Source organism: Callorhinchus milii, unplaced genomic scaffold (genome assembly GCF_018977255.1).
Source record: "Callorhinchus milii isolate IMCB2004 unplaced genomic scaffold, IMCB_Cmil_1.0 Scaffold19, whole genome shotgun sequence".
Taxonomy (NCBI): Eukaryota; Metazoa; Chordata; class Chondrichthyes; order Chimaeriformes; family Callorhinchidae; genus Callorhinchus; species Callorhinchus milii.
In genome coordinates this window covers 11,289,964-11,315,469 of record NW_024704760.1, presented here as the reverse complement: position 1 = coordinate 11,315,469, position 25,506 = coordinate 11,289,964, and the positions used below count along the sequence as shown (strand labels likewise).

The 25,506-nt window shown below is 45.7% G+C and overlaps 1 protein-coding gene across 6 annotated transcripts in view; it reads left to right on the top strand.

Moving 5' to 3' along the window:
* The window catches only part of LOC103183893 (tubby protein homolog), a 47,044-nt gene that overhangs the window by 8,942 nt on the left and 12,596 nt on the right, over nucleotides 1-25,506 (top strand). For 2 of the 6 annotated variants that reach the window (XM_007901638.2, XM_007901636.2), the window contains exons 2-6: nucleotides 6,399-6,450; nucleotides 16,464-16,611; nucleotides 19,290-19,409; nucleotides 23,409-23,531; nucleotides 24,790-24,924. In XM_007901638.2, coding sequence (XP_007899829.2) covers nucleotides 16,512-16,611; nucleotides 19,290-19,409; nucleotides 23,409-23,531; nucleotides 24,790-24,924 — 478 coding nt within the window. In that variant the 5' untranslated portion in view covers nucleotides 6,399-6,450; nucleotides 16,464-16,511. Of the gene's footprint in view, nucleotides 1-2,182; nucleotides 2,245-6,398; nucleotides 6,451-15,199; nucleotides 15,217-16,463; nucleotides 16,612-18,146; nucleotides 18,312-19,289; nucleotides 19,410-23,408; nucleotides 23,532-24,789; nucleotides 24,925-25,506 lie in introns of those variants that run through there. The other 4 variants (XM_042342126.1, XM_007901635.2, XM_042342124.1 and 1 more) reach the window with 4 other exon arrangements.

The window sequence follows — 25,506 nt, the reverse complement described above, 5'->3', positions numbered from 1 at the left end:
AAGTTCAATCCAGTCTTTATATGGAAGCTTAATTTTACCTTGTTAAAACCACTGGTAAACCAACTACACATTAAAGAGTGAATTGAAGAACGTCTAACTGGAATGCACCGAAATTTGTCTGAAATTTGTCTCAAATTTCAAGACAAAATGGTCCTCAGACTGAGATACATTTTGCCTCTGACTCTGGTCCGCAGTTAACTCTGGAGCCTGAATGAATGCTGGTGTTTGGTGTCATCTTGTGGATCTATCCGGTACTGTGCCTCTCTGACTCCAGTTGGATTGACAGCCCAGCTCCACGGGTCTTGCAAGATTTTGTATAATTTTGATAATAATAATGTTTGCATTTGATGTAGCGCCTCATTATTTCATTGAAATGTCTCAAAGCCCTCCACAGGATTTACTGTAATGTGTAGTAACTATGTATTTTGTAGGTGAACGCAATAGCCAATTTGCGCACAGCATAGAAAATAGGAACATAGAAGGGAGGGAACATTCAGCCCCTCGAGCCCGTTCTGCTATTCTATAAGATCATGGCTGATCTGTATTTCAACTCCATTTACCTGCCCCTTGCCCCATATCCCTTGATCCCCTGACCTAACAAACATCTATCCACCTCAGTCTTGAAAATGTGAATGGATCCAACCATAATCCACAGCCTTTTGGGGGAGAGAGTTCCAGATTTCCACTGCCCTTTGGGTGAAAAACTGCCCCTAAATGGCCTGACTCTAATTTTAAGATGACGTCCCTTGTTCTGGATTCCCCACCAGAAAATATTTTTTCTGTATCTACCCTATCAAATCCCTTTATTATTTTAAACACCTCAATTAGATCAAACCTCAACCTTCTAACCTCAAGGGAATACAAGCCAAGTTTATGCAGCCTGTCCTCGTAATTTAACCCTTTAAAACCCTGGTATCAGTCTGGTAAATCTTCACTGAACCCCCTCCAGAGTCAATATACAACAATGCCCTACAAACAGGCAAGAAGTGAGTGACCGATTTTATTTGGGGGATTGTTGGCCAGGACACTGGGAAAGAAAAGTTTTTCTTTTCAATAGAGAAAAGGCTCTTTTCAATAGAGCCATGGCACCTTCGACAATGCAGTAATCCCCCAGATACTGTGCTGGAATGTCAGCCCAGAATATGAATTCAAAGTATCAAAGGAGTGAACTGTGGACCCATAGAAATTTACAGCAGGGAAGGAGGCCATTTGGCCCATCGTGCATGTGGCTCTCTGAACTACCCATTTGGTCTCTTTTTCCTGCCTTTTGCTCTTGCCTTACAATTGTTCTCCTTTGTAGATATTTGTCTAATTCCCTCTTAAAAGCTAATACAGATTCTGCCTCAACTATGTTTTCTTTGCTCAGTCGGGTGTCTGACACACGCAGAAACCCATCACCATGCTTCAGAGTCTCCAAACTAAGCTGAGATTTCCATGCATACCACCTACACATGGAAATCCCAGAGATAGATTGTTGGAATGGAATGTGCTTTCTCTCCCTGGCTTGCCCAGCTAGGACCACTTTCCGTTAGGGCTTTGGTTTGCAGGGTTAACAGGAGCTGAGTGGGATGACTCCATGACCCCAGTGACTGATTGGCCTTTCCAGGTCCTGGCAATGAGCCAGTCTGTGCTGTCATCAGCAGTGAGTGCCCTGGAATATGATGGACCTGACTGGCTCAGGAATCGGACTAGAGACCAGGCAGATCACTTTAGAACCAGTTTAGCTCCAAGGAGACCCCGTTTACTCCCTCCAAGGATGATAGTCACTAGTTGGTCATTCGACATCTGACAAGCGCAGGTTTGAGCACGAGGTGGTACAAGAACTCCCTGCATCTCACCATGAAATGGGTGGGAGCGATGCCACTGTCTTCCTGATCGCAGCTCAGGCACACGTCACTTCCCATTGAGCGATGGTTCCACCAATTGGAGGTGCGGAGTTTAAGCAGCAGCAGCTTGCCTCTCACGGTGCTGAACTCTTAAAGGAAGGAGCTTTACTGGAGAGAGCTCAGCTCAGAAAACATATCTCTGCTGTTTCCCTCCCAGGTCAGTTCGTTAGCTGATGGAATCCTATTAAGTATCATCAGTCACTCTGCTGATCACATCTGTGTGTCTGTCAGCCGTATGGTGTCTGAGCTGACGTTCAACCACAGGACGTTTCCCCCTGCGCCCCACCCACCCCCATAAGGTCTCCCCAACGATGCCTCTGCAATCGGACACCCTGCGTGAAGTCTGGACGACCGAACAGTGAGTATTGGCAATATTTCAGTGTCTGTAACATAGCTCTCCCTGTCCTGATTGACAGCCATTAATCTACAGTAAATCATTGTAGATACAACAGGGAAGAGATGAGGTGTCAGTGTAACCGGTGTTAGCCTGGCTCAGTCACTCTTGCTCTCGCCTCTGAGTAAGAAGAAAAGGTTCTGGGTGCAAGCCCCATGTTGGAGACTTTGAGCTCACCTTCTGAGGCTGACACTCTCATGCAGCGCTGGGGTGGGGGGGGGGGGGCGGGGGAGAGCTGTATTGTTGGAGGTGCCGTCCTTTGGATGAGACATTAAAGATCACATGGCGCTATTCGAAAAGAGAAGGGAGTTTCTCTCTCCTGGGGTTCTGGACGACTTACTGGGTTCCGACTTATTGCTTGGCTAAGGTTTCCACCCCCCCACCCCACCCCCCCACCGGGTCCTCTCACTTGCGAGGCGAGTGCTCTAGCAAAGGGGCATCACTTCCCAGACATAAAGGAAGAACTGATAGCATCACAAAATGCTTCACAGTAATTACTGTCAAGTTAGTGACTGTTTATTTTGTAGGCAAACTCGCCATTGAATTTTCCCACAGCAATTTCCCACAGACAACCATGAAGCCATGAAATGATCGGCCAAATGAGAAACTCTCTTCTCTTTTGCAACCGTGGCCTGTTTAGTTGGACAGGATCTCAGTTTATGTCTTATTTGAAGGACACTGTCTCTGACAATGTAGCACTCTTCCCCCAACTCCCACCACCCACCACCCCTCACCCCAGCACCACACTGATATGTTAGCCTAGACCAGGATGTTCCAACTGGTGGCCCATGGGCCGCAACCAGCTCACGGGATCATATTATTCGGCCCACGATCCACATCCAACTTCATTGTTTGACGAGCAAATAACGAGCAAATACAGTTGACACACAGGCCCTGAACCAATCAGGAGACAATCACCAGGGCCTCAGGCTCCTCCCGGAAGGCGACACTGGTCAATCAGGATCAATATTACTTATGAGACCCACGGATGTTTCTCAAATCCAGCTTCCGGCCCTCCACAGCAGAAGGTTGGACCCTCCCCAGCCCAGCCTAGATTGTAAACTTAAGTCCCAATGTGTGTCCTGAACCCACGATCTTCTGATCCAGAGTCGAGCCAAAGTGTAAGTCAAAGTAACAAGCTAAATGGTCAAAGTGTTGGTGTCAGCTTGGCTCAGCAAGTCACTCTCTGGGTCAAAGTGGCTGACATTCGCCACAGATGGTCCATTAATATTTGAAGAGAGGAAACTAACTGTTTGATTTCTCAAGTTACTAGATCCCAATGTCCTACTGAGACCCAGGATCTCTAGTGTCAAACCCAGTGACAGGCTCCAGTAATAATAATAATAATAATTATCAGGTCTTCAACATGTCTCAAAGCGCTTCACAGAATATACTGTAAATTAAGTTGACTATATTTTGTGAGTGAAACGCAGCAGCCAATTGCACACAGCAATGCCTCACAAACAGTCACAGACTCAGTGGCCAATTTTTTTTTAAATTGTCCCAGAAAAGCGATCCGTCAAGCGACTAACAACCGGCTTCCTTCTTACTGCTAGGAAAAATAGAGGAGTGTGGAGTAAGGAAACTTGCCCAATGTTTCGCCCGGCCCGGGAATCAAACCCAGGTCCTCTCGCTTGCGAGGCGAGTGCTCTAACCACTCAGCTACAGGACTATAATAACAATAATTATTATACTCAGAATATTTCCATGCAGCGCCTGTAACATTCAAACAACTCAAAGAGTTTTTCTGTAATGTGCAGCTACGGTGTATTTGTAGATGAACGCAGCAGCCGATATGTGCACAGCAATGTCTCCTACACGCAGCCTTAGAGTAAGTGACCAATTTTATCTGGAGGATTGTTGGCCAGGACACTGGGAAGAAACTTCCTTCTCTTTTAAAATAGTGTTGCGGGGTCTTCAAGATCTCCTTGAACAGGCAGATGGGACATTGGTTTAACGTCTCATCTGAAGAATGGCTCCTCTGACAATGCAGCACATCCCCCAGCGTTGCACTGGAGTGTCAGCCTTATACATGAGATCAAAGTCCTGACGTGTGAATCTTCTGATTCAGAGGCGAAAGTGCTACCAACTGAGCCAGACTGACACCTGGGGAATAACAATAATAATAATCCTTGCATTTGATATAGCGCCTTTCCACGTCTTCGAGACGTCTCAAAGCGCTTCACAGGATACACTGCAAAGTGAATTGACTGAGTATTTTGTGGGTGAAACGCGGCAGTCAATTACACACAGAAGAACCCGGGAACACCACTTGTTAACTCGAAGCTGCCTGAGACACACCTGATGATCGTCACTCTATACCTCTGTCCACCCTGCTCTGGTACCTTCAATTTTGATATGTGGTATTAATCAGGATGCCCAGCAACACACTGTGTGCTGATGAGCTGGTGTCATGTTCTGCTGAGAGGCCACCTGATGGGGCAGGCTGGCTAGAGTCCTGTCTCCAGCAGTGACTGGTGTTCAGACGAGGCTGGGAGTGCAGCCGAGACGCACCCTCTGCTCATGGCGGCTGCTCTTGCGGAGTACACCATCTTCTGGTCAAAAGTTGTAGAAAATCCTAAATCAGCGATTCATGCCACGAACGAGCCAGAGACTCATCCCCAGAGGAACTTACTCATCAACAACAACAGGTAAGGTTCTGTTGAGACCTCTTCTCAGCATTTCGACCACAAAGTGCACAGTCACTCCATTTTACAGTATATTCTGTGAAGTGCTTTGAGACACCTTGAAGATGTGATAAGGTGCTATATCAGATGCAAGGATTATTATTGTTATAAAGCTGCTACCCTTTCGCACCTCTGACAATGCATTGCACTGGAGTTCAGAGTCCTTCTGATTCAGAGGTAAAAATTTTACCAAGTGAACTTGGCTGACATCCGGGGAATCCCTGGGAAACACTATCTCCCTTTACAAATCCCTGAACTGTCTCCCTCTCTACCTCTCCTGTTGCCCTTTCATCCCAAGTATGGATTTATCCCTTTGCTCTTTCAATCTCCTCCTCAGAGAATTCCACACTTCAACGAAGAGTGAAGTCTCTGTCTCTCTCCCGGTTTATTTTCTCCTCCTCATTTATCAAACTTACTGCAAATTCAAGTGAATCCGTTACTCATTTCATTGACTGTAGGTTGTTGTTGCTGATGTGGATTAGTTGCCTTCAGAATAACATTCACTTTGTATCTAATCAAACGTTTTTCTAAAGCGCTTCCAGATGTTTGTTTTAAGTGAAACAACAACAGCAGCAAATTACATTTATATACAGTGCCTTTCACGTCAGAAGGATGTCCCAAAGCATTTGACAGTTAAGGGTTTACACACAATGTCAGGGAGTGGGGGTGGGATTGTGGCCGAAGGCATGGTCAAAGAGGAAGGTCTTGAGACGGGCCTTGAAGGAGCCAAGGGAGGAGCAAGGCAGAGGGGCTCCGGGATGGATTTCCAGAGAGTGGGGACAGAAAATCTGAAGGCCGGTGTGTCAATGGTAGGGCGGGCAGGGCGATGGACATGAAGAAGGCCTGTGCCCGCTGAATGGAGGAGCAGACAGGTTGGTATGGTTGAAAAGCACTGGATAAATGAAAGCAGGTGAAGTGTGGCAAGCGGGTAATCTGTTTACCTATCAGTAAGTGGGATTGTTAGTCGTTGGGTGGATCGCTTTCTGGAGGTAATAATCCCTCCAAAATAAATAAATAAATAATTAATAATAATTTGGTCACTCAATCCACAACTGTTTGCGGGACACTGCTGGCCCACAAAGTATACAGTCACTCCACTTTACAGTATATTCTGTGAAGCACTTTGAGACAACGTGATAAGGCGCTATATCAAACGCAAGAATTCTCATTCTTATTATTATCATCATCATAGGATCATGGAATCTTTCACCACCGAAGGAGGGCATTCAGCCCATCGTGCCTGTGCCGGCTGTTTGAAAGACCTGCCAACTAATCTCACTCCCCACCTCTTACCCCATCGCCCTGTAAATTTTTCTTTTTCAAGTACATGTCCAATTCTCTTTTGAAATGTTATCATATTAATTAATTTTAGTATTGTTTCCTGATGCTGAGTAGTTGACTGGTAACTAACACATCTTTGTTGCCTTGCAGTATTCTGGACGATGAAAGTGTAACGGCTCAGAAACAAAGGCTGGAGAAACAGGTACCTCCCCAATGAGTTCCTCCCCATTATTGATGAGCAATAGCAATAGCGGAGACACTACTTCAGTGAGCGAGTGGTCAACTTATGGATGTTTCAAGAACAAATTGGATAGATTTCTGTTAAAAAATAATATCTCGGGATACACTATTTGGTTGGGACATGATGTCAAGTGATTGCCAGGATGGTGGAAAGCAAACTAGATGGACCTTGGTCTTCCTTCGCCAGCAAATTCGTATGTTCCTATGTTTCTCTCAAGCACTCTTTACAGCCTCTTGAGAACATCACTGAACGATCCTGTGTAAAGATCTCAAATCCCTTTCTCTCTTACAGTTGTTAAGCTAACTGGCCTATCATTTCTGTGCCCTTCTCTCTTTCCTCTTGAATTTCCTGATACTATTTTTATTAATAATAATAATCCCTGAATTTGATGGCGGGCCTGTAACGTCAAAATGCTTCGCAGGTAATTGCTGTCGGGTATAGTGACTGTGTTTGTAGGCAGAGAATTTGCACACAGCGAGGTCCCATAAAGTGCACGTCCAGTTTAGCTGGAAAATTGTTGGCCAGGACACCTGGAGAAACTCCCTTTAGTCAATTGCTTTTGTTGGGAGTTCAGTGATTCCAGATAGGTCCCACTGGGACTGTGCCACAGATTGTCACAGTGAAATGTTTGGGCAAGTTTCCTTACTCCACACGCCTCTGTTTACCCAGCAGTAAGTAGGAACCCAGTTGTTAGTCGATTGGCGGATCGCTTTTCCAGGAATAATGATCCTTCAAAAAAATATATAAAAAACAAGTAATAATTTAGTCACTTAATCCACGACTGTTTGTGGGACGCTGCTGTGCACAATTGGCTGCTGCATTTCACCCACAAAATATACAGTCAATTCACTTTACAGTATATTCTATGAAGCGCTTTGAGATGTCTCAAAGACTTGATAAGGTGTGATATCAAATGCAAATCCAGGGATAATCAAGACTGGGAAAGCAAGTGGCAAATCTGTAACAGGCTACGAGGAAGGGTGTCTGAGGCCATGACGCTGGGACTCGTTTAAGAAACAGCTTGGGAGGACTGTCATGGGTGGATGGTCGGGTGGTATTCTGGAAGGATGATATCAGATGGTCCGAAGAGTCCTCTTCATCTGAGCCTCTTATGATCTCTCAGTCATTGTGATGCTTTTCAGCTGTAACTAATAATGACCAATGAATGTTATGCCATTTGTGCCATCCTATAGCTCAGTGGTTAGAGCACTAGCCTTGCAAACGACAGGACCTGGGTTTGATTCCCGGGGGAAACTTTAGGCAAGTTTCCTTACTCTACACGCTTCCGTTTACCTAACAGTAAGTAGGAACCCAGTTGTTAGTCGATTGGTGAATCGCTTTTCCGGGTTTAATAATCCCTTAAAAAAAAATAATAATTTGGTTTGTTACGCCTTGGATGTCAACTCACCTTCTTCTTGCTCCATCAAATAAATAAATATTAATAATAATTTGGTCACTGAATCCAGGACTGTTTGTGGGACACTGCTGTGCGCATATTGGCTGCCGTGTTTCACCCACAAAATATACAGTCAATTCATTTTACAGTATATTCTGTGAAGAGCTTTGAGATATTTCGAAGATGTGATAAGGGGCTATATCAAATGCAAGGATTATTATTATTAGAATAATTATTTACAAAGCCAACCGATGCAACCCAGTGGCAGAAATCAAGTACAACACAAGTTGTGTTCAGGAAAACCTCATTCAACTGATGTTCCCTTCAACATAATCTTATTGGATCTCCAACATGTTAATTGGTGTTTTAATCAACAAGACTTAAAAAGAGGAAAATAATTGGGGAATCAGTGGCACGATGGCGAAGTCTAAGAATTGTATCGGATTGTGTATTATAGTGTATTGGAGTAAGACCGCAATGTGCAATATATCTCCATTTTTCTTGTCTTCGTTCCTACTCTTTTCAGTCTCATTATTATAATAATATTAGTCCTTACAATTAACATATTGTCTTCCAAATCAGGAAGATGTCTCAAAGCGATTCACTGGATTTACTGTAAAGTGTAGTGACTGTATATTTTGTAGGTAAACACAGCAACCGACTTGCATATACCAATGTCCCACCTACAGCCACAAAGTCAATGACCAATTTTATCTGGGGGATGGGATGGTGCTGTGATGAGAGGATCTGGAAGGATGAGGTTAGGATGTTTGTGGGATATTGTTGTGCGTCATTTGGCTGCTGTGTTTATCCACAAAACCCACAGTCACTCCAAGTTACAGTATAATTTCTGAAGCACTTTAGGATGTCCTCCCGACACAAAAGCTGCTGTACCAAATGTAAGAATTTTTATTATTTATCACATGAGTTGAGGGGGTCATCAGAACCTCTCCTGTGATCTGTTGATTAAGCAAATGGAGAAGCATGAGCCAGGCAGTGCATGAAATGACTTCTCTGCAAATGTCAGAGTAACATCTGCAAGTATTCTTGAGTAATGTTCATCTGATCCACAGTATTACACAGTAATATTACTACTCTCGAGATTGGGATAGACATTGATGTCATATTAGTGATGGCTCATGAGCTGAAAGCCAATTTGCCCGGAGAGACTGGAATTTCTCTGGATTGGTTGGCAATCTAAATGGATAAGTTTGTTGTGGTTATGTTATGCAGCTTTAGTTGTGTCTTCAGAAGGCCTACAGTGATAGACAGTGATGCCTTAACAGCAGGAGAAAGCGGACATAAGCCTTTATCAGGTGGTCAAAGATACACAGAAATAGAACTGACATTATTGTAGTGTTGAAACATCCCCTACAGCCTCACAGGTACTAACTATCAAGTGTAGTGAAACATGGTGGCCACTTGCACTAGGAAGGTCCCACAATGACAGTCTGGTGGATTGTTGGGCAGGACACTGGGAGAAAACTCTCTTCTCTTTTCAAACAGTGTTGTGGGATCTTTAGCATCCACCCAAACAGGTTTGACATTTCATTCAAAGTGCACTGCACTGGAGCATCAGCCTAGACTGGGCACCCAACATCCTGATGTGGGACTTGAACCCACAACCATATAACTCAGAGATGAGTGAGCTGCTGGCTTAGCCAGGCTGGAACACTGATTAATTAGGCTTATCTGCCACCTCCCTCCCTTTCTCTCTGCAGGTCTATGGTGGATCCTACACTAGTGATCACTAGAGGAGAGCTTTAGTCTGACAGACAGGCTTGGGGCTGTGTTGCAGGGCAGGGCCAGGACTTGAAACAAAGCTGATTATCTTCCTCATGTTTTTTTCTGCTGGATTATCCGTGCCTGCGTTTGTCTGTGGCTCCTGGTAGCCTGGGGGCTGAAGTTATTTTTTTTATTCCACTATTTTCCACTAATGTAATTACCTTAAATCACCTGATACATTGGTCTGTTGGACTCCCCAGAAGTCTGAACACCTCTCGTGCTTCTATCTGCCCGCGCACAAGCATGTCTGCAGAGAAGGTGAGAGTGTTAGGGGATAGGGGAGAGGAGGAGAAGGAGGAGGAGAAGGAGGAGGCGAGAATGGGGAATGGAGGGTCAGAGAGTGGAGGGTGGGGAATGGAGGGTGAGAGAGTGGAGAATGAAGGGTGAGAGAGTGGAGGGGGAACGGAGAGTGAAAGAGATTCGAAGCAGAGGACATGGCCTGCAATTGAAGGGGGATAAATTCAGAACAAATCTACAATACTTCAGTGAGCGAGGAGTGAACTGATAGAACAGACTCCCAAGGGAGACGGTGGAAGCAGAAACTATTGTTTGTTTCAAGAACAAATTGGATAGATTTCTATTAGAAAATAATATCTCAGGATACAGTTTATAGTTTGGGACACAGCATGTCAAGCAACTGCCAGGATGGTGGAAGATGAAGATGAATTAGATGGACTTCTTTCACCAGCAAATTCTTATGTTCCTATGTTCTGAGATTGGAGGGTGGGGAATGGAGGGTGAGAGGGTGGGAGTGCGGCGAGTGGGAGTGCGGCAGGTGAGAGGGTGGGAATGCAGAGGGTGAGAGGGTGGAGGGTGAGAGAGTGGAGGGTGGGGAATGGAAATGGTGGAGAAGAAATCCACATTTCAAGACTGAAAGTAATGAAACGTTCTATATAAATATATATATATATATATATAAATATTTGGTTCCTCATGTGAATTTTGTGGTAACTCAGCTAATAGTAATGTGGATCATCGTGTGTGTCACTTGATATGTAACTGGATTTTGTCTTATTCCGGTTTCACTGTTACTGTTTCTCTCTCCGTGGCGACGTTCCAAATTCCTCTTATTTGGTTGCTCAGGTTACTGGATCGCAATGTCCTACTGAGACCCAGGATCTCCAATGTCAAAGCCTGTGACAGGCTGCAATAATAATAATGATAATAATAATAATAATAATCCTTGCATTTGATACGGCACCTTATCATCTTGTTGAGATGTCTCAAAGCGCTGCACAGGATATACTATAAAGTGGAGTGACTGTGTATTTTGTGGGCAAAATATACATGTGGAGTACTGTAGCTCAGTGGTTAGAGCACTCACCTCTCAAGCGAGAGATCTGGGTTTGATTCCCGCCAGGGTGAAACCTTGGGCAAGTTTCCTTACCACATATGCCTGATAATAATCCCTCAAGAGAGAAAAAAAAATCAATCGGTCACTTCAATCCACAACTGATTGTGGGACTCTGCTGTGTGCAATTGGCTGCCACGTTTCACCCACAAAAATATACAGTCAATTCACTTTACAGTATATTCTGTGAAGTGCTTTGAGATGTCTTGAAGACGTGAAAAGCACTATATCAAATGCATGGATTATTATTATTATTATTATAGTCATGTGCTCCACAGAATGGAGTCAAATAATCTGGAGAAAGAGAGAGATTTCCTTTCCTCATCCTATCTCCTCCCACCTCTCCCTTCCTCTCTCTCCCCCTCTCTTTCCTCTCTTCTATGTCTCTCTATCACAACTTTTTATTTTTTGTGTTGGTAATGTTTATATTTGATCATTGCTCCTCTGAATGTTCCCTCTTAAACTCTTTTCAGATTCAAATAATAATCCTTGCATTTATTTGATGCCTTGACAGTGTATTTTGTGGGTGAAGCACGGCAGCCAGTTTGCACACAGCCAGTCCCACAAACAGCCAATTTTATTTTATTTTTAATTTTATTTGGGGTGGGGGGGGATTGTTGGCCAGGTCACCAGGAGAAAATCCCTTCTCACTTCCTAAACATTCTTGCTCCCCTCTCTCACCTCCCAGTGTCTTTTCTATTCAGTTCAGCATCACTTTTATATCTTCACTTCTACTCGTTGCAACTTGTGGACTTGCACTGTGGCCTCGGCTCTGATCCTTCCATTCAAAAACATGGATAAAGATTCATTGATAATGTCGATAAGCAGCTGTATAGACCCATCTACATAGCCAGGCTTTCTGCTCCTGAAATCCCAACTGAGAGACATCCGAACTGAGATGCACCCAGCCTTTACTTACACTACATTTATTCTACACTTACTCTATTTATCCTGTGCGTCATTTGGTAGAACTCTTGTTTCTAACTCAGCAGATCACTTTTCCGGGGAGGTAATCACCCCTTAAAAAAATAATAATAATAACTTGGTCATTTAATCCACGACTGTTTTTTCGGACACTGCTGTGTGCAATTTGTTGCCATATTTCGCCCACAAAATATGTATTCAATTCACTTTACAGTATATTCTGTGAAGCGCTTTGAGGCGTCTCGAAAATGTTCTAAAGCACTATATCAAATGCAAGGATTATTATTATTATTAATGCATGTGAATTGTATTTGTGTACAACAAGGGCAAAACAAGGGTTTTGCTAGTGTCCTTACAATCCTTTAAACAGTTTGAGACCCTGCCCTGCGTGAAAGTTGCTATATCAATGCAACTCGTTCTTGGTTGAAATTAAGTGTACGATCAATTAATCTGCAGGATTATTGGCCAAGACATAGGGAGAAATTCCCTTCTCATTCAGTGACATGGAATCTTTCATCATTAATTTTTCCACCTAAACAGGTATTCTAGATGGATAGTAGGTCTGCGGATATGCGGTATTCTGCTGTCATTTCCACCACCTGTGGCAGCCGGTTCATTCACAAGCCAAATGCCCTTTCACGAATAAAGCTTCTGGCACTTTTTTAATTCTATATTGTTATTTCGAAGCTGTGATTGATCAAGTTTTAGGGGCTCTGACCTGACTGAGAGGCTACAGATAAAGCCTGGGAGTTTCCTGGTCTGTATGACTACATCATACAACAACAGCTTGCAATTATACAGCACCCCTCATCCCAGAGCTTGATAGTAGCGGATGGGAGTTGATGGGAGGTGACAGTAGGTACTGTCAAAGCGGCAAGGTGGAGGAGGGATAGAGGAAGAGTGTTCCAGAGTTTCAGAGCGTAGTGGCTGAAAGCACAGCCATCAATGGTGGAACAGAGGGCACGATGGACATGCAGGAGGTTGGAGCCGGTCGAGCAGAGGCAGTGAGTTGTGGGTTGGGGGTTAAGTGCCTTGGGATGTCCTCCCGACGTGAAAGGCGCTCATTAAATGGAATCTTGTTGTTGTTGTTGTAAGCAGGTGGGAGAGGTAGGGAGGTGCCAGGGCATGAAGGGATTTGAAAACGAGTGTGAGGATTTTTAAATCGATGTGGCACGTCCTATCATGGGCTATGAGTGAATCATTACATTTATTTTATAGGCTCAGTACTTGTGACAATCCCTCAGAATTTACAGTAGGTGTATAGTAGAAATAGCAGCCTGATGTGCTGCATTAATTGGATTGCTTCCTTCTTCTGTAATCCTCATGCATTACACATCAGCGAAAGAGGCCAGAGTGACGTCCTTTCTGATTAGCAGATCGCTCTGCTATAGGCCAGCTCACCAGCTCTCTGACTGTCTCTCTCAAGACCTTCCTCTTTGACTGTGCCTTTGGCCACACGCCCAAACCTACTCCCCTACGCCAATCCTCTTGATGCTAACCCCCAGCTCTGGTGCAAACCCTTAACTGTCCAGTGCCTCAGGACATATTTATATGGTGACAGGTTCTATATAAATGTAACTTGTTGTTGTCTTCTTGTGGCCTAATGAATGGCAGAAGAGATGGGAGGAGAATGAACTGATCAGAGAAAGTTGTTCAGGAATGATGATGATAACAATAATAATCCTTACATCGCCTTACCACGCCTTCGAGACATCTCAAAGTGCTTCACAAAATAGACTGTAAAGTGAATTGACTGCATCTTTCCTTTGTGGGCAAAAATATGTTAATAATAATCATCATTGCGGGAGAATGCTTCAAAGTACTTCACAGGATTTACTGTGAAGTGCAGTGACTGTGTATTCTGTAGGTGAACTTGGCAGCCAATTTAATGTCCAACTGAACAGGACCTCAATATTAATAGGCCTTCCACACTGATGGCCATTTGGTAATACGAGATGCTGACCTGGATATATTTTGTGTCTACACTGAGCTAAGAAGCTTAGACTCAGTAAAGCTTTGCCTTCCCTGAGCTAACACAAAGCAGTGAGCAACCTCGCAATACACAACATCAAATCACTGGAGTGTTAAACAGTTTGAACTAGTCTCTTCCAGCAATACCCTCTTTCTAATGTTGGCTCCTGTCTCAAAGATCCTCGTCCTCGTCTTTAAATCCCTCCAGGGTCCCACTTTACCTCCGCGACCTCCTCAAACCCTACCGACCCAGCCACTCCCTTCGCGCAGTGGGCACAGCCCTACAATATGACCACCATCCATTTTGTCCTACCCTCAACACTATAAAACAATATCAAAACAATAGCCTTTCAGCCTATCTGCCCCCATCTCACAGTCCCTCGGACTGGCTCCCTTCCTCACCTTGTTCAAGGTCCATCTCATTACCCAGCTTTTTGACAGCACTTTAGATTGTCTTTAATGTAGTGCCAGTTTGGTACTAATTTAAGGAATCTCAAAGGTTTTATCCTCTAGTTTCTGAAGTGGCTGACATCGAGAGGAGATGTGTAGGTGAATGTTGTGAGGTGAGTAGGGTGGGGAGGTGAAATTCTCCTATAGAACAATAGAAATTTACAGCCCACAAGGTGGCCTTTTGGCCCATCCTGTCTGTGCTGCTCTTTGAAAGAGTCACACATTTCAGGTCCATTTATCCGTAAGGAGGGTCTCCTTGAAGCTGAACTGGCTCCAGGGTGCCTGGCAAAGGAATGTCAGAATCGAGCCTCTGTGGCAGTCTCAGTAGTCCGGTTCCTGAGCCAGGCAGGTCCACAGTATTCCAGGGCATTGCTGATGACAGCACAGCCCAGCCCAGCTCATCAGGACCTTGAAGGGTAGACCAGTCACTGAGGCAGGGAGTCATCTCACTCAGCTCCTGTTAACCTGAAAGCCAAAGCTCTGGAATACTGTGGACCTGCCTGGCTCAGGTAGGTTGGTCCTAGCTGGACAAGCAGTGGGAAAGCTTACTGGACAGTGGGAAAGCCATGCGGTTTTAGCTGATGCAAGTGGGATGCATGGAATTCTCAGCTTAGTTTGTATACTCTTGAGCACAGTGATAGGTTTCTGAATGTGTCGGACACCCGGCTGATAAAAAACAACAAAAAGCGATGTATCTATCTTTCTCATCTCCCGCACAGCCCTGCAAATTCCTCCTTTTTAGATATCTATCCAGTTGACTTTTAAAAGCTAATATGAATTTGAATGGATCCAAGATCAACAGCCTTTTGGGGGAAAGAGTTGCAGATTTTCACATCCAAACAATCTCTAGGTAAAGAAATTCCTTCTAAACTGTCTCTTTGTTCATTATCTTAAGGAAAGAACCAGGAGTCAAGTTGATGGGCCTCTGGACCATTTCTCAATCCTTCCTGTCTATGTAACTATGTAAATCCATGCTGCCTACATAAGGCATCTGTGCCTGTCACACGGGCATTGCACTGTACATGTTAAAGTTCTCGCTGGTTTAAGTCCGACCTAACCAAACCCTTTTCTCTTCTTTCTGCTCCTTGTGTTTCATTCCTCTCTGTCGGGTAAGTGGCTTCTCTCCATTCACTCACTTCCACTATTTAATGCGACAAATGAGGTGACAGGGTCCACTTTGAATGGGGTTCGAGAGGGATAAAAGAACATTTAAGGGCGTTTAAAGTCCATTTGCTCTCCACAAAAATAAGAACCTGGGTATTTTCCAAGGAGTCTAGGATCATAAGGTGCAGAAGGAGGCCATTTGGCTCACTGAGTCTGCACTGGCTCTCAGGGCAAGGTGTTCATTCAGTTCCACTGCCTCATCCCCATACCTCATAACATTAATAAAATTGATGTGGATTAAAAATTGATGTGAAAAAAAAAGCAACAAGGACACTCTCCAAACTGTACCCAAAATAGGACACAACCCCTAAGGCAGGCTTCAACCTCTATAGCACTGCTCATCACTCACCCATACTTGAGCCCTGAAATTCCATCTACCTTAACCTTGAAACCACTTTATCATTTTTATCTGGTTAGACTCCAGCAGTTACCCCCCCAAAGCACCTCTGGGGTCTTCAGGCCTTGGCACTTGCCAACTTGCGCCTGATAGTTTCTGGAATTAGGTAAACAGGATGTGTCCCTCCAGGTAGACAGAAAGAGAGAGAGAACTCATTCCATTCCAACAATCTATCTCTGGGATTTCCATGTGTAGATGGGATGAATAGAAATCTCAGCTTGGTCTGGAGACTCTCAAGCTCAGCGATGGGTTTCTTCGTGTGTCAGACACCCGACTGACCAAAAAATTGAAGATGATGCAGAATTGTTGAAAAATCTTAAAATCAGTCTTGATTCATTTCTTTCCAAGAACCGAGGAAACATATTTTTCAAATAAAGACGGGATTGAAGAATCTGCACAATTCTGGGATCAAAGGACCTGATGGGCTAGGACTAGGTGGAATTTCAGGCCATAGCCACTATCCCCCCCACTCACCCCCACCCTCACCCCACACCCTCAACTTGCACCTCTGACCTTTGCGTTCTGTGTGCACGCAGCGGGCTCTGCTGGAACAGAAGCAGAAGAAGAAGCGACAGGAGCCACAGATGGTTCAGTCCAACAATGAAGACAAGAAGGTGAAGAAGACCAAGACAAAGCGCTCAGATGAACAGGTCCCGGCGGCCGAATCCAAAGCTGCCAATCAAAGTAAGTTATCTCCAAATTAGTTGCTGGTGCATCAGTTAACAGCCATGAGCTCGTGGGTGACCATAGAACAGCAACAAGCACTTATACACCATCTTTCACTTAGCTACACATCTCAACGTGCTTCACAGATACAGAGAGGGAGCCCAAGCAGGAGGAGAGATAAGGTTGATGACACAGCACAAGAGGTAGGGTTTTGAATGGGTTTATCAAGTGGAGAGGGCTGGATTTCAGGGAGAGTTGCAGAGGAAGGGAAGAGTGGCTGAAAGCTCACACACAGAAGGTAGGGGAGAGAGGGCAGGGGACGTGGTACAGAGTGCAATGAATGAGTAGTGATGTAGGACTTTGAGAATTCACGGCATTACAACAACAACGACTTGCATTTCTATAGCGCCCTTCACGTAGGGTGGCATCCCTGAGCACTGAGTGGGTTGAAGCATTTGAAAGTTAGAATAAGAATATTAACGTCCATGTACTGGGGAATAGGAAGCTGGGAGAGTCTGGGGAACATGACTTTATGACTGGTACAGGGAAGGATAAGATTGTGGCTGTTTGAATTATCCAAAGACCAGTAGAAATCTATCCACAAAGGGCACCATTCCACCCATTATATTAGTGTCAGTGTTTGCTGAATGTTTGCTCATCCATCTTAATCCCATGTCAAATCATGTGGTTCTTATATCTGAACCAAATGACAATATTATTCCCTTTAATACATGTTAAATGCTTTCAGATTGAAATGTCTCAGAGATTAACAACTGAATTATGTTAAAGTTATGTAGAAAATACAGCAACTCATTTACATTTCAAACAATGAGCTGACCAGCTAAATATTACGTTTGAATAGCTATCTGTGTCTATTCCAGCATTGAGACACAGTGTATGTTTTTGGTCAGCTGGGTGTCAGACACCTGCAGAAATCCATCACCAGCAGTATTCATAATGCACAGCTGGTTATATCTCAAATGCACACTCTGGGGTCCATGAACCTTAGCTCTTGCCAACCTGTGCCTAAAACACTGAGGAATTTGATAAACAGGATACATCAAGGGAGAGAGTATACATTCCACTCCAGACAGGGGGATATTCGGATACATATGTGGAATACTCAGAAGTTTAGTTTGAAGTCTCTTTGAAGTTTGAAGCATGGTGATGGGTTTCTGACCGAAATAAAAGTCGTGACTTTATATCTGTGTTTTTCACCCGTTGTGTATTCAGAGCTTATAGTGAGTTTTATACTTATATTTAGTATTTATACCATTCCCTGAAGTCACCTCTGACTCTGATCCTATCCTCGTTCATTAGAATCAGCAGTTAGTAACCCATTCCCCAATGAGTATCCGTTATGTGGTCCCAAACCTGTGATCCCACTTTGAAATGCCCTTTCAATCAGTCTAGGATTATTATTTAGCGTCTTCTTTGATTGCCTTTCCTCCCGCCTCCCTTCCTCTGCCACCCCGCAAAACAACGCCTCTCCGCCCTGCCCCACGACAATACCCCCACCACCCAACCCCACCCTTCCACTCGACACCTAAAAGACGGAACAGAAAGGAAGCCAAAAAAGAAGAAACCAAAGGCGGAGCCGGAGGAAGGAGAACAGGAAAAGGATCCCTACTCTAGGTTCATTAAGGATCCCAGGAAGAAGAAGGAGAATCCCGCATCCCACTTCTCAGTCGGGAAAACAATCAAAAAACCAAAGCAAGGTACCTGGCCACAGAGGAGCAGCAGTAGATCAGGCTAGGAACTGCGTCATGTGTCCAGGGCTCAGCCTGACCCACTATCATCTCTGAGTCAGAAGGTTATGTCCTGTAGCTCAGTGGTTAGAGCGCTCGCCTCACTAGTGAGAGGACCTGGGTTTGATTCCCGGGAGGGCGAAACGTTGGGCATGTTTCCTTACCCCACACGCCTCTGTTTACCTAATAGTAAGCAGGAACCCGGTTGTTAGTCGTTTGGCGGATTGATTTTCCGGGGGTATTGGTCCATTCAAAAAAAAAAATAATAATTTGGTCACTCAATCCGTAACTGTTTGCGGGACGCTGCTGTGGGCAATTGGCTGCCACATTTCACCCACAAAACATACAGTCAATTCACTTTACAGTATATTCTGTGAAACACTTTGAGCCGTCTAGAAGATGTAAAAAGGCGCTGTTTCAAATGAAAGGATAATTATTATTATTATGGCTTCAAACCCCACGTTGGGACTCCAAATCCACACTTACGATTAAGGCTGAGACTCCTGTGCAGTGCGAGGAGCAGCGCTGCATTGTTGGAGGTACCGTTCTTTGGTTGAGATGTTAAACCGAGGTGATGTTTACCTGTTCAGGTCCAAATGGCACTGTCCTATTTGTGTCCAGGCCATCACAGGCCAGCACCAGATAAAATCAATCATTTGCTTCATGGCTGTTTGGGGGGCCCCGCTGTGTGCAATCCTGTGAAGCAATTTGAGTGGTTTCACTGATGTGGATGAGGTGAAGGATATTATTTTCTGTTTCGTTTTCATTGTTATCTGAGTTAACATGTGTGCTTTAGCACCTGCACAGTGGTAGATGCACCAGGTTTCACAGTAACTCGGGAGCTAGAAGTGTCTATGTGCGCAGTGTGGAGCAGTGTGAATCCTCTGTAGTACTGTAACTGGCCTGATCAGAGCCTAATAGTTCTATTCTATTAAAATCTCATCGCAGAAGAGTCTGAGGAAGAAGATGATGAGGAGGAGGGGGAGGACCAGCCAGCAGAAGTAACGACAACAAAACGCATCAAAAAGAAAACTAAAGAGGCCAAGGAGAAAAAGTCAAAACCAAAAGGTCAGTTTCTCAAGTCTGTATGTCTTTGTGTGTGTGTGAGACTGTGTGTGTGTGTGTGGGTGAGTGTGTGTTGTGTGGGTGAGTGTGTGTTGTGTGGGTGAGTGTGTGTTGTGTGGGTGAGTGTGTGTTGTGTGGGCATGTGTTTGTATCCCAATTGCTGAACGGTTTGATTTCAAGATCCTCGCACTTGTTTTCAAATCCCTTCATGCCCGAGCACCTTCTTACCTCTCCCACCTGCTTATTCCCCAACCCACTACAGACTGCTTCCGCTCAACTGGCTCCGGCCTCCTGCACGTCCCTTGCCCCCTCTTTTCCACCAGCAATGGCCGCATTTTCAGCCACTACGGCCTGAAACTGTGGAACCCTCTTCCTCTATCCTTCCGCCTTGCCATTTCCTTCAACATCTTTAGGTCGTGCCTGACGACTTTGGTCTTTGACCACGCCTAGGGTAACCTCCCACCTCTCCTCGGCTCAGTGTCAAGCGCTCTGGGACGCTACCCTGTGTGAGAGGCGCTATATAAATGCAAGTTGTTGTTGTGTGCCTGTGTGTATGTGTGTGCAGTGCCTATCTGTCTGATGCATCTGTTCGTGAGTGTGCATGTTAGTGTCAGCCTGACTCAGTTGGTAGCACAACTCAGAAGGTTGTGGCCCATATTGAGACTTTGACACTCATAGTCCAGGCTGACACTCTAATACAGGGCTCCACTGTACAGTGTGGGGCATTGCATTGCTGGAGGTCCTTCAGACGAAATGTTAAACTGGAATCCCATTGCATTCTTTGAAAAAGAGAATTCCCCAATATAAATATGATCATTAAGTTCACGGCTGTTTGCGAGATATTGCTGTGCGCCAATTGGCTGTCGCGTTTGCCTGCAAAGTGATCACTGTATGTTTACAGTAAATCTTGTGAAGCACCTTGAGATTTCATGCCGATGTTGAAGACACTGTATCAAATGCAAAGACTGCATTCATGTAGTTGTCTGTGTCCGCAGGGGATGATGTCTATTCGCGCGTGTGTGTGTGTGGTGGGGGGAGGTATATATTTGTGTGCGCGCACGCAAATGTGTGTGTAATTGTGTGTATATTGGGTGAATCGTAACTTTTCTTTGGTGGGAAGTTGCTTGTTGTAATCCAAATATTTCCTGATCTCAATTCCAACAAGGATTAGAATGACGTTTGAACAACAACAACAACAACAACAAGATTCCATTTATAGAGCGCCTTTCACGTCAGGAGGACGTCCCAAGGCGCTGCACAGTTGGGTCATGACCCGAGCAGGGGGGAAATGGTCAGGGTGAGGGGAGGGAAGGGAGGGAGAGAGGAGGGGGAAATGGTCAGGGTGAGGGGAGGGAAGGGAGGGAGCGAGGAGGAGGAAGAGAGTCGAGAGGGGAGCTGAAGGCACGGTCAAAGAGAAAGGTTTTGAGACCGGCCTTGAAGGAGGAAAGGGAGGAAGCAAGGCGAAGGCACTGGGGGATGGAGTTCCAGAGCCTCGGGGCTGAGAGGCTGAAGGCCCGACCACCGATAGTAGGGCGGTTGGGGCGGGGGACGTGGAGCAGACCGGAGCCAGAGGAACGGAGGGTACGGGCAGGTAGGTAGGGGGATAGTAGGTTGGAGAGGTAGGAGGGAGCAAGGCCGTGAATGGCCTTGTAGGTGAGGATGAGGATCTTGAAATCAATCCTCTGGGGGATGGGGAGCCAGTGGAGGCGAGCGAGGGTGGGAGTGATGTGGTCCCGAAGCCTGGTGCGGGACAGTACACGAGCTGCAGAGTTCTGAATGACCTGCAGCTTGTGGAGGGAGGTGGCGGGAAGGCCGGCGAGGAGAGAGTTCCCATAGTCCAGCCTTGAGGTGACAAAGGCGTGAACCAGGGTTTCAGCAGCGTGAGGGGTGAGGTAGTGCCGTAGTCTGGCGATATTCCGGAGGTGATGGAAGGCGGTGCCAGTTGTGGTGCGGATGTGAGGGAGAAAGGACAGCTCAGGGTCGAACAAAACGCCGAGGTTCCTGACTGGCTTTGAGAGGTGGAGAGTGCAGCCTTGGATGCTGATGGTGTCAGCGCCTGAGGTGCGGAGGCGCTGACGTGAGCCAATCAGGAGGGCCTCGGTTTTTTGCACGTTGAGCTGAAGAAAGTTGTCTCTCGTCCAGGACTCGATGTCGGACAGGCAGGCTGTCAGGACATCGGTGGTCGTGGAGTTGAGAGTAGAGGAGGAAAGGTAGAGTTGGGTGTCATCCGCATACATGTGGAAGTTAACCCCATGTTTGCGGATGATGTCACCAAGGGGGAGCATATAGAGGGTGAAGAGGAGGGGACCGAGGACAGAGCCCTGAGGGACACCACATGAGACAGTACGGGGGGTGGAGGAGAAGCCATTCGTTGAGACGAAGTGAAGACGGTGAGAAAGGTACGACCTAAACCATTCAAGGACAGTGCCTTGAAGGTTGAGGTGGGAGGACAAGCGGTGGAGTAGGATAGCGTGGTCGACCGTATCGAATGCTGCCGATAGGTCGAGGAGGACGAGGAGACAGAGGGAGCCCTGGTCACAGATGGTCAGGATATCATTGGTGACCTTGACCAGGGCAGTTTCTGTGCTATGAGCAGCACGGAAACCTGACTGAAGGGGTTCAAAAAGAGAATGGGTGGAGAGGAAAGAGCGCAGTTGGGAGGCGACAACTCTTTCCAAGACTTTGGAGAGAAAGGGGAGGTTGGAGATGGGCCGGTAGCTTGATAGCTGCGACGCATCAAGGGAGGGTTTTTTCAGGGTGGGCGTGATGATGGCAGTTTTTAATGGAATGGGGACAGAGCCAGAGGAGAGGGACAGGTTTATGATGTCAGTGATGTGTGGGACAAGAAAATGGAGCTGGGAGATAAGGAGTGGAGTGGGGATGGGGTCAAGGGAGCAGGTGGTTGGTTTTAGGGATAGGATGAGTTCAGTGACAGAGGGTGGGGAAACGGGTACGAAGGTGTGTAGGGGAGGATGGGTAGGAGTCGGAGTGTGGGAGGGAAGGGGTGGGTGGTGGGTGGAAGTTGGAGGGGAAGTGACCGCGGAGCGGATTCCCTTGATCTTGGATTCAAGGAAATCCAGCATCTCCTCGCAGTGAAGGTTGGAGGAGATGACCTGCGCGGGGTGGCGGGGGGGACGGAGGAGTCGGGATGTGGTGGAAAACAGTAGCCTGGGGTTGTTCTTCGCCTCCAGGATTATCCTGGAGTAGAAGGACGACTTGGCCGAGGCTAGAGTGGAGCGGTAAATTTTGAGGAGGTCCAGCCAGATTTGTCGGTGGACCGTTAAGCCGGATTTGACAAAGGTGCGCTCAGCAGCCCGCACCTGGCATTTCAGTGAGCGGAGGTGGGTGGTGTACCAGGGGGAGGAGCGGGAGTAGGAGACAGTGCGGGAAGTGATGGGGGCAAGAGTATTGAGTGTGGAGGAGAGGATATTGTGGAGGAGGGAGAGAGGAGAAGAGTTGTTCCTCAAAGAACGATGTGCTTTGAGGAACAACTAGATAAGCAAGGGATTTTCGTCTCTGAAAGACCCTACCCACCCCCCACCATATACGTACACACACAGGGTAAATAAGGTTTACTTGACAAAGTTTACTTACAGAGCCTTGATCTCAAGTCACACTCAACCACCTGAGCTCCCATATTGCCAGTTCCCACAGAATCCTTCTCCCACGTCAGTGCACCCCCTGCAGTGCCTTCTCTCTGTCTCTCTAACACAGTGCCTGTCTGTGTGTCCGAGGGGCTCAATGGGAACGAGTTAACTTGAAGTCCATTCTGTACTTATGTTCTTCGCTGCATTCTCTCAATTTCCTTCTTCAATTTCTCTCTCTCCCTTTCACTCCCTTGCTCACTCCCTCCCTTGGGCTCTCCCTTGCTTTTTCCCCCTCACTCTCGTTTTCATGCCCTCACTCTTTCCCTCACCCACTGCCTTCCTCTCTCTCCTTCACTCTCTCTTTCGCTGGCTCACTCTGTTTTCCATACGTGCCATTTGCTACACCCTGAATCAGAGCAAGACAATGGCGAATCCGAGCCAAAAACCAAAAGCAAAGCCAGCAAAGCACAGAGAAAGGATCCAATGCTGGCTTTTCAGGCTGGGGGCGACAAGAAGGAAGGGAAAAGCAAAAAGAAAGGTCAGCTTTGTTTCCAATAAATCATCCTCTCGTCGAAAATAAACTCTACATCCTATTTTCTATGATCCCATCCACAACAAGATGACATAGGTTTAGAGTTGCAAAAGACAATTTCAGGACAGACACCAGGAAACCTTAATTTACCCAGAGTGTAGCTAACGATGGAACAGGGTTACCAGGAAGGGTGGTTGAGGTTGAGTTCAGGACTCTGGGACTCATTTCAAAAGCAGCTGTGATGGGGAATGGTAAAGTGAGATTAACAGCAACACATTATATTTGTATACTGCCTTTCACGTCGGGAGGATGTCCCAAGGCACTGAAAGGGTCAATGGGCCGTCTGCATCTGAACCAATCATGTATGATCTTAGGTGAGTGATAGCACACTCAATATGATGGCCTGTTCACTAAAATAGTTTTTTAGTCATGGCTTATTTAGCAAGTAGAATATATCTTGCTATATCTAAAGATTTCTGATGTTACTGATCAACTGGACTCCATGGCCATCCTCTCATACCTGAATTAGAACCACAGAATTAGAATTAGAGGCCATTCAGCCCATCCTCTCAAACAGAGGTATCCATCCCATCCCATTTCTTCTGCCTATTCCCAACAATAAACAGTTCATACAACCAGAGGCAGATCGGGGTGTTGCATATTTTGTTCCTAAACTGCCATAGACCCTCCTACCCTGGAAATCTTAAATGTCTCCCTGCTATGTAGGGACGCGTATACTGGGGCACTATGATGTTCAACTTCCGTTCTGTCTTTACAGTGGAATCTTAGAGTCAGTGAGAAAGTATTGAGTTGAGCTGGAACCAGGTTTGGTACTTCAGCCGTCAGGAATTGGTTCATGGGTCAGAAGTTGGATCAGGCTTAGATCAGGGTCAAGGACTGGGTTAGGCACCAATGGTTGGGTCAGGGTTTAGGTAGAACTTGGAGGCTGTGTCAGGGGTTGGGGAACTGGGTCAAGATCAAGGACAGGGTCAGTAATCAAACACTGTGTCTTGGATTGGGCACTGGGTCAGGGGTCAGAGATTGAGTCAAACAGAGTTTGTGAGATCTAGTTATCCTAATGAAAAGGACTATTGAATCCATTCCATCCAGTTTTCTCTACTGAAAGCAGAATAGGTTAAAGAATGACAATTGCTCTGTTGCAGCTGCCTCTTTTCCTCTTTGCGTCCCTCTCTCTCTCTCTCTGCTCTCTGATTCACTCCACTGCTCTCTCCCTCGTTTCCCAATACCCCATTCCGTCTCCCAGACTCACAGTCGGGGAAGGATGAGAACGAAGACTTGGAACCCAGCTCCAAAGCTGCGAAGAGCAAGAAAAAGAACACTGAAGCCAAAATGTTCCAGTCGGGGGGAGCCAAGAAAGACAAAAAGAGCAAAAAGAAAGGTTACACTTTATATCAGTCAAAGTTCATTCGTTACCAAAGACTTAATTGTGCTAAGCTGATGCTCATGTTTTGTATCCTTCCAATATTTATTTGGTTGAGGTATTTAGTATTACAAACAGACTCTGAAGATAGAAGGTAAGTGGCTTTCTACTCTGATGGATTGACTGGAAAATGGTCACCAATTGTCTCACTCCCACCACAGCTCAGATCAAATAGAGCAGCACTGAGCGGGGTTTGAACCTGTGAGCCTTCAGGTTTATCAGTATGATCGCCAGTTTAGGATTGTTATTTTTCCACAGATAATATTGATATTTATTTAACTTTCTTGGATTTTTTTAAAGTCATCTTTTCGACTAAATAAAATGGCCTATGTCTGGTTCATAACTTGGCCATGGAGGTCATTTCCTGTGTAAGGGTGCACGCCGGCTATGCGAACTGACATCACTTCCTGACATCGTGATGTGCAGGAAGTGACACCTGTGGCAGACTTGCAAACCAGAAGTTGGCCATTTTGTAATTGAAAATGAATTAACTAAAAGTAAAAGCGATGTTTAACGATGGGACTTCGATGAAATAATCAT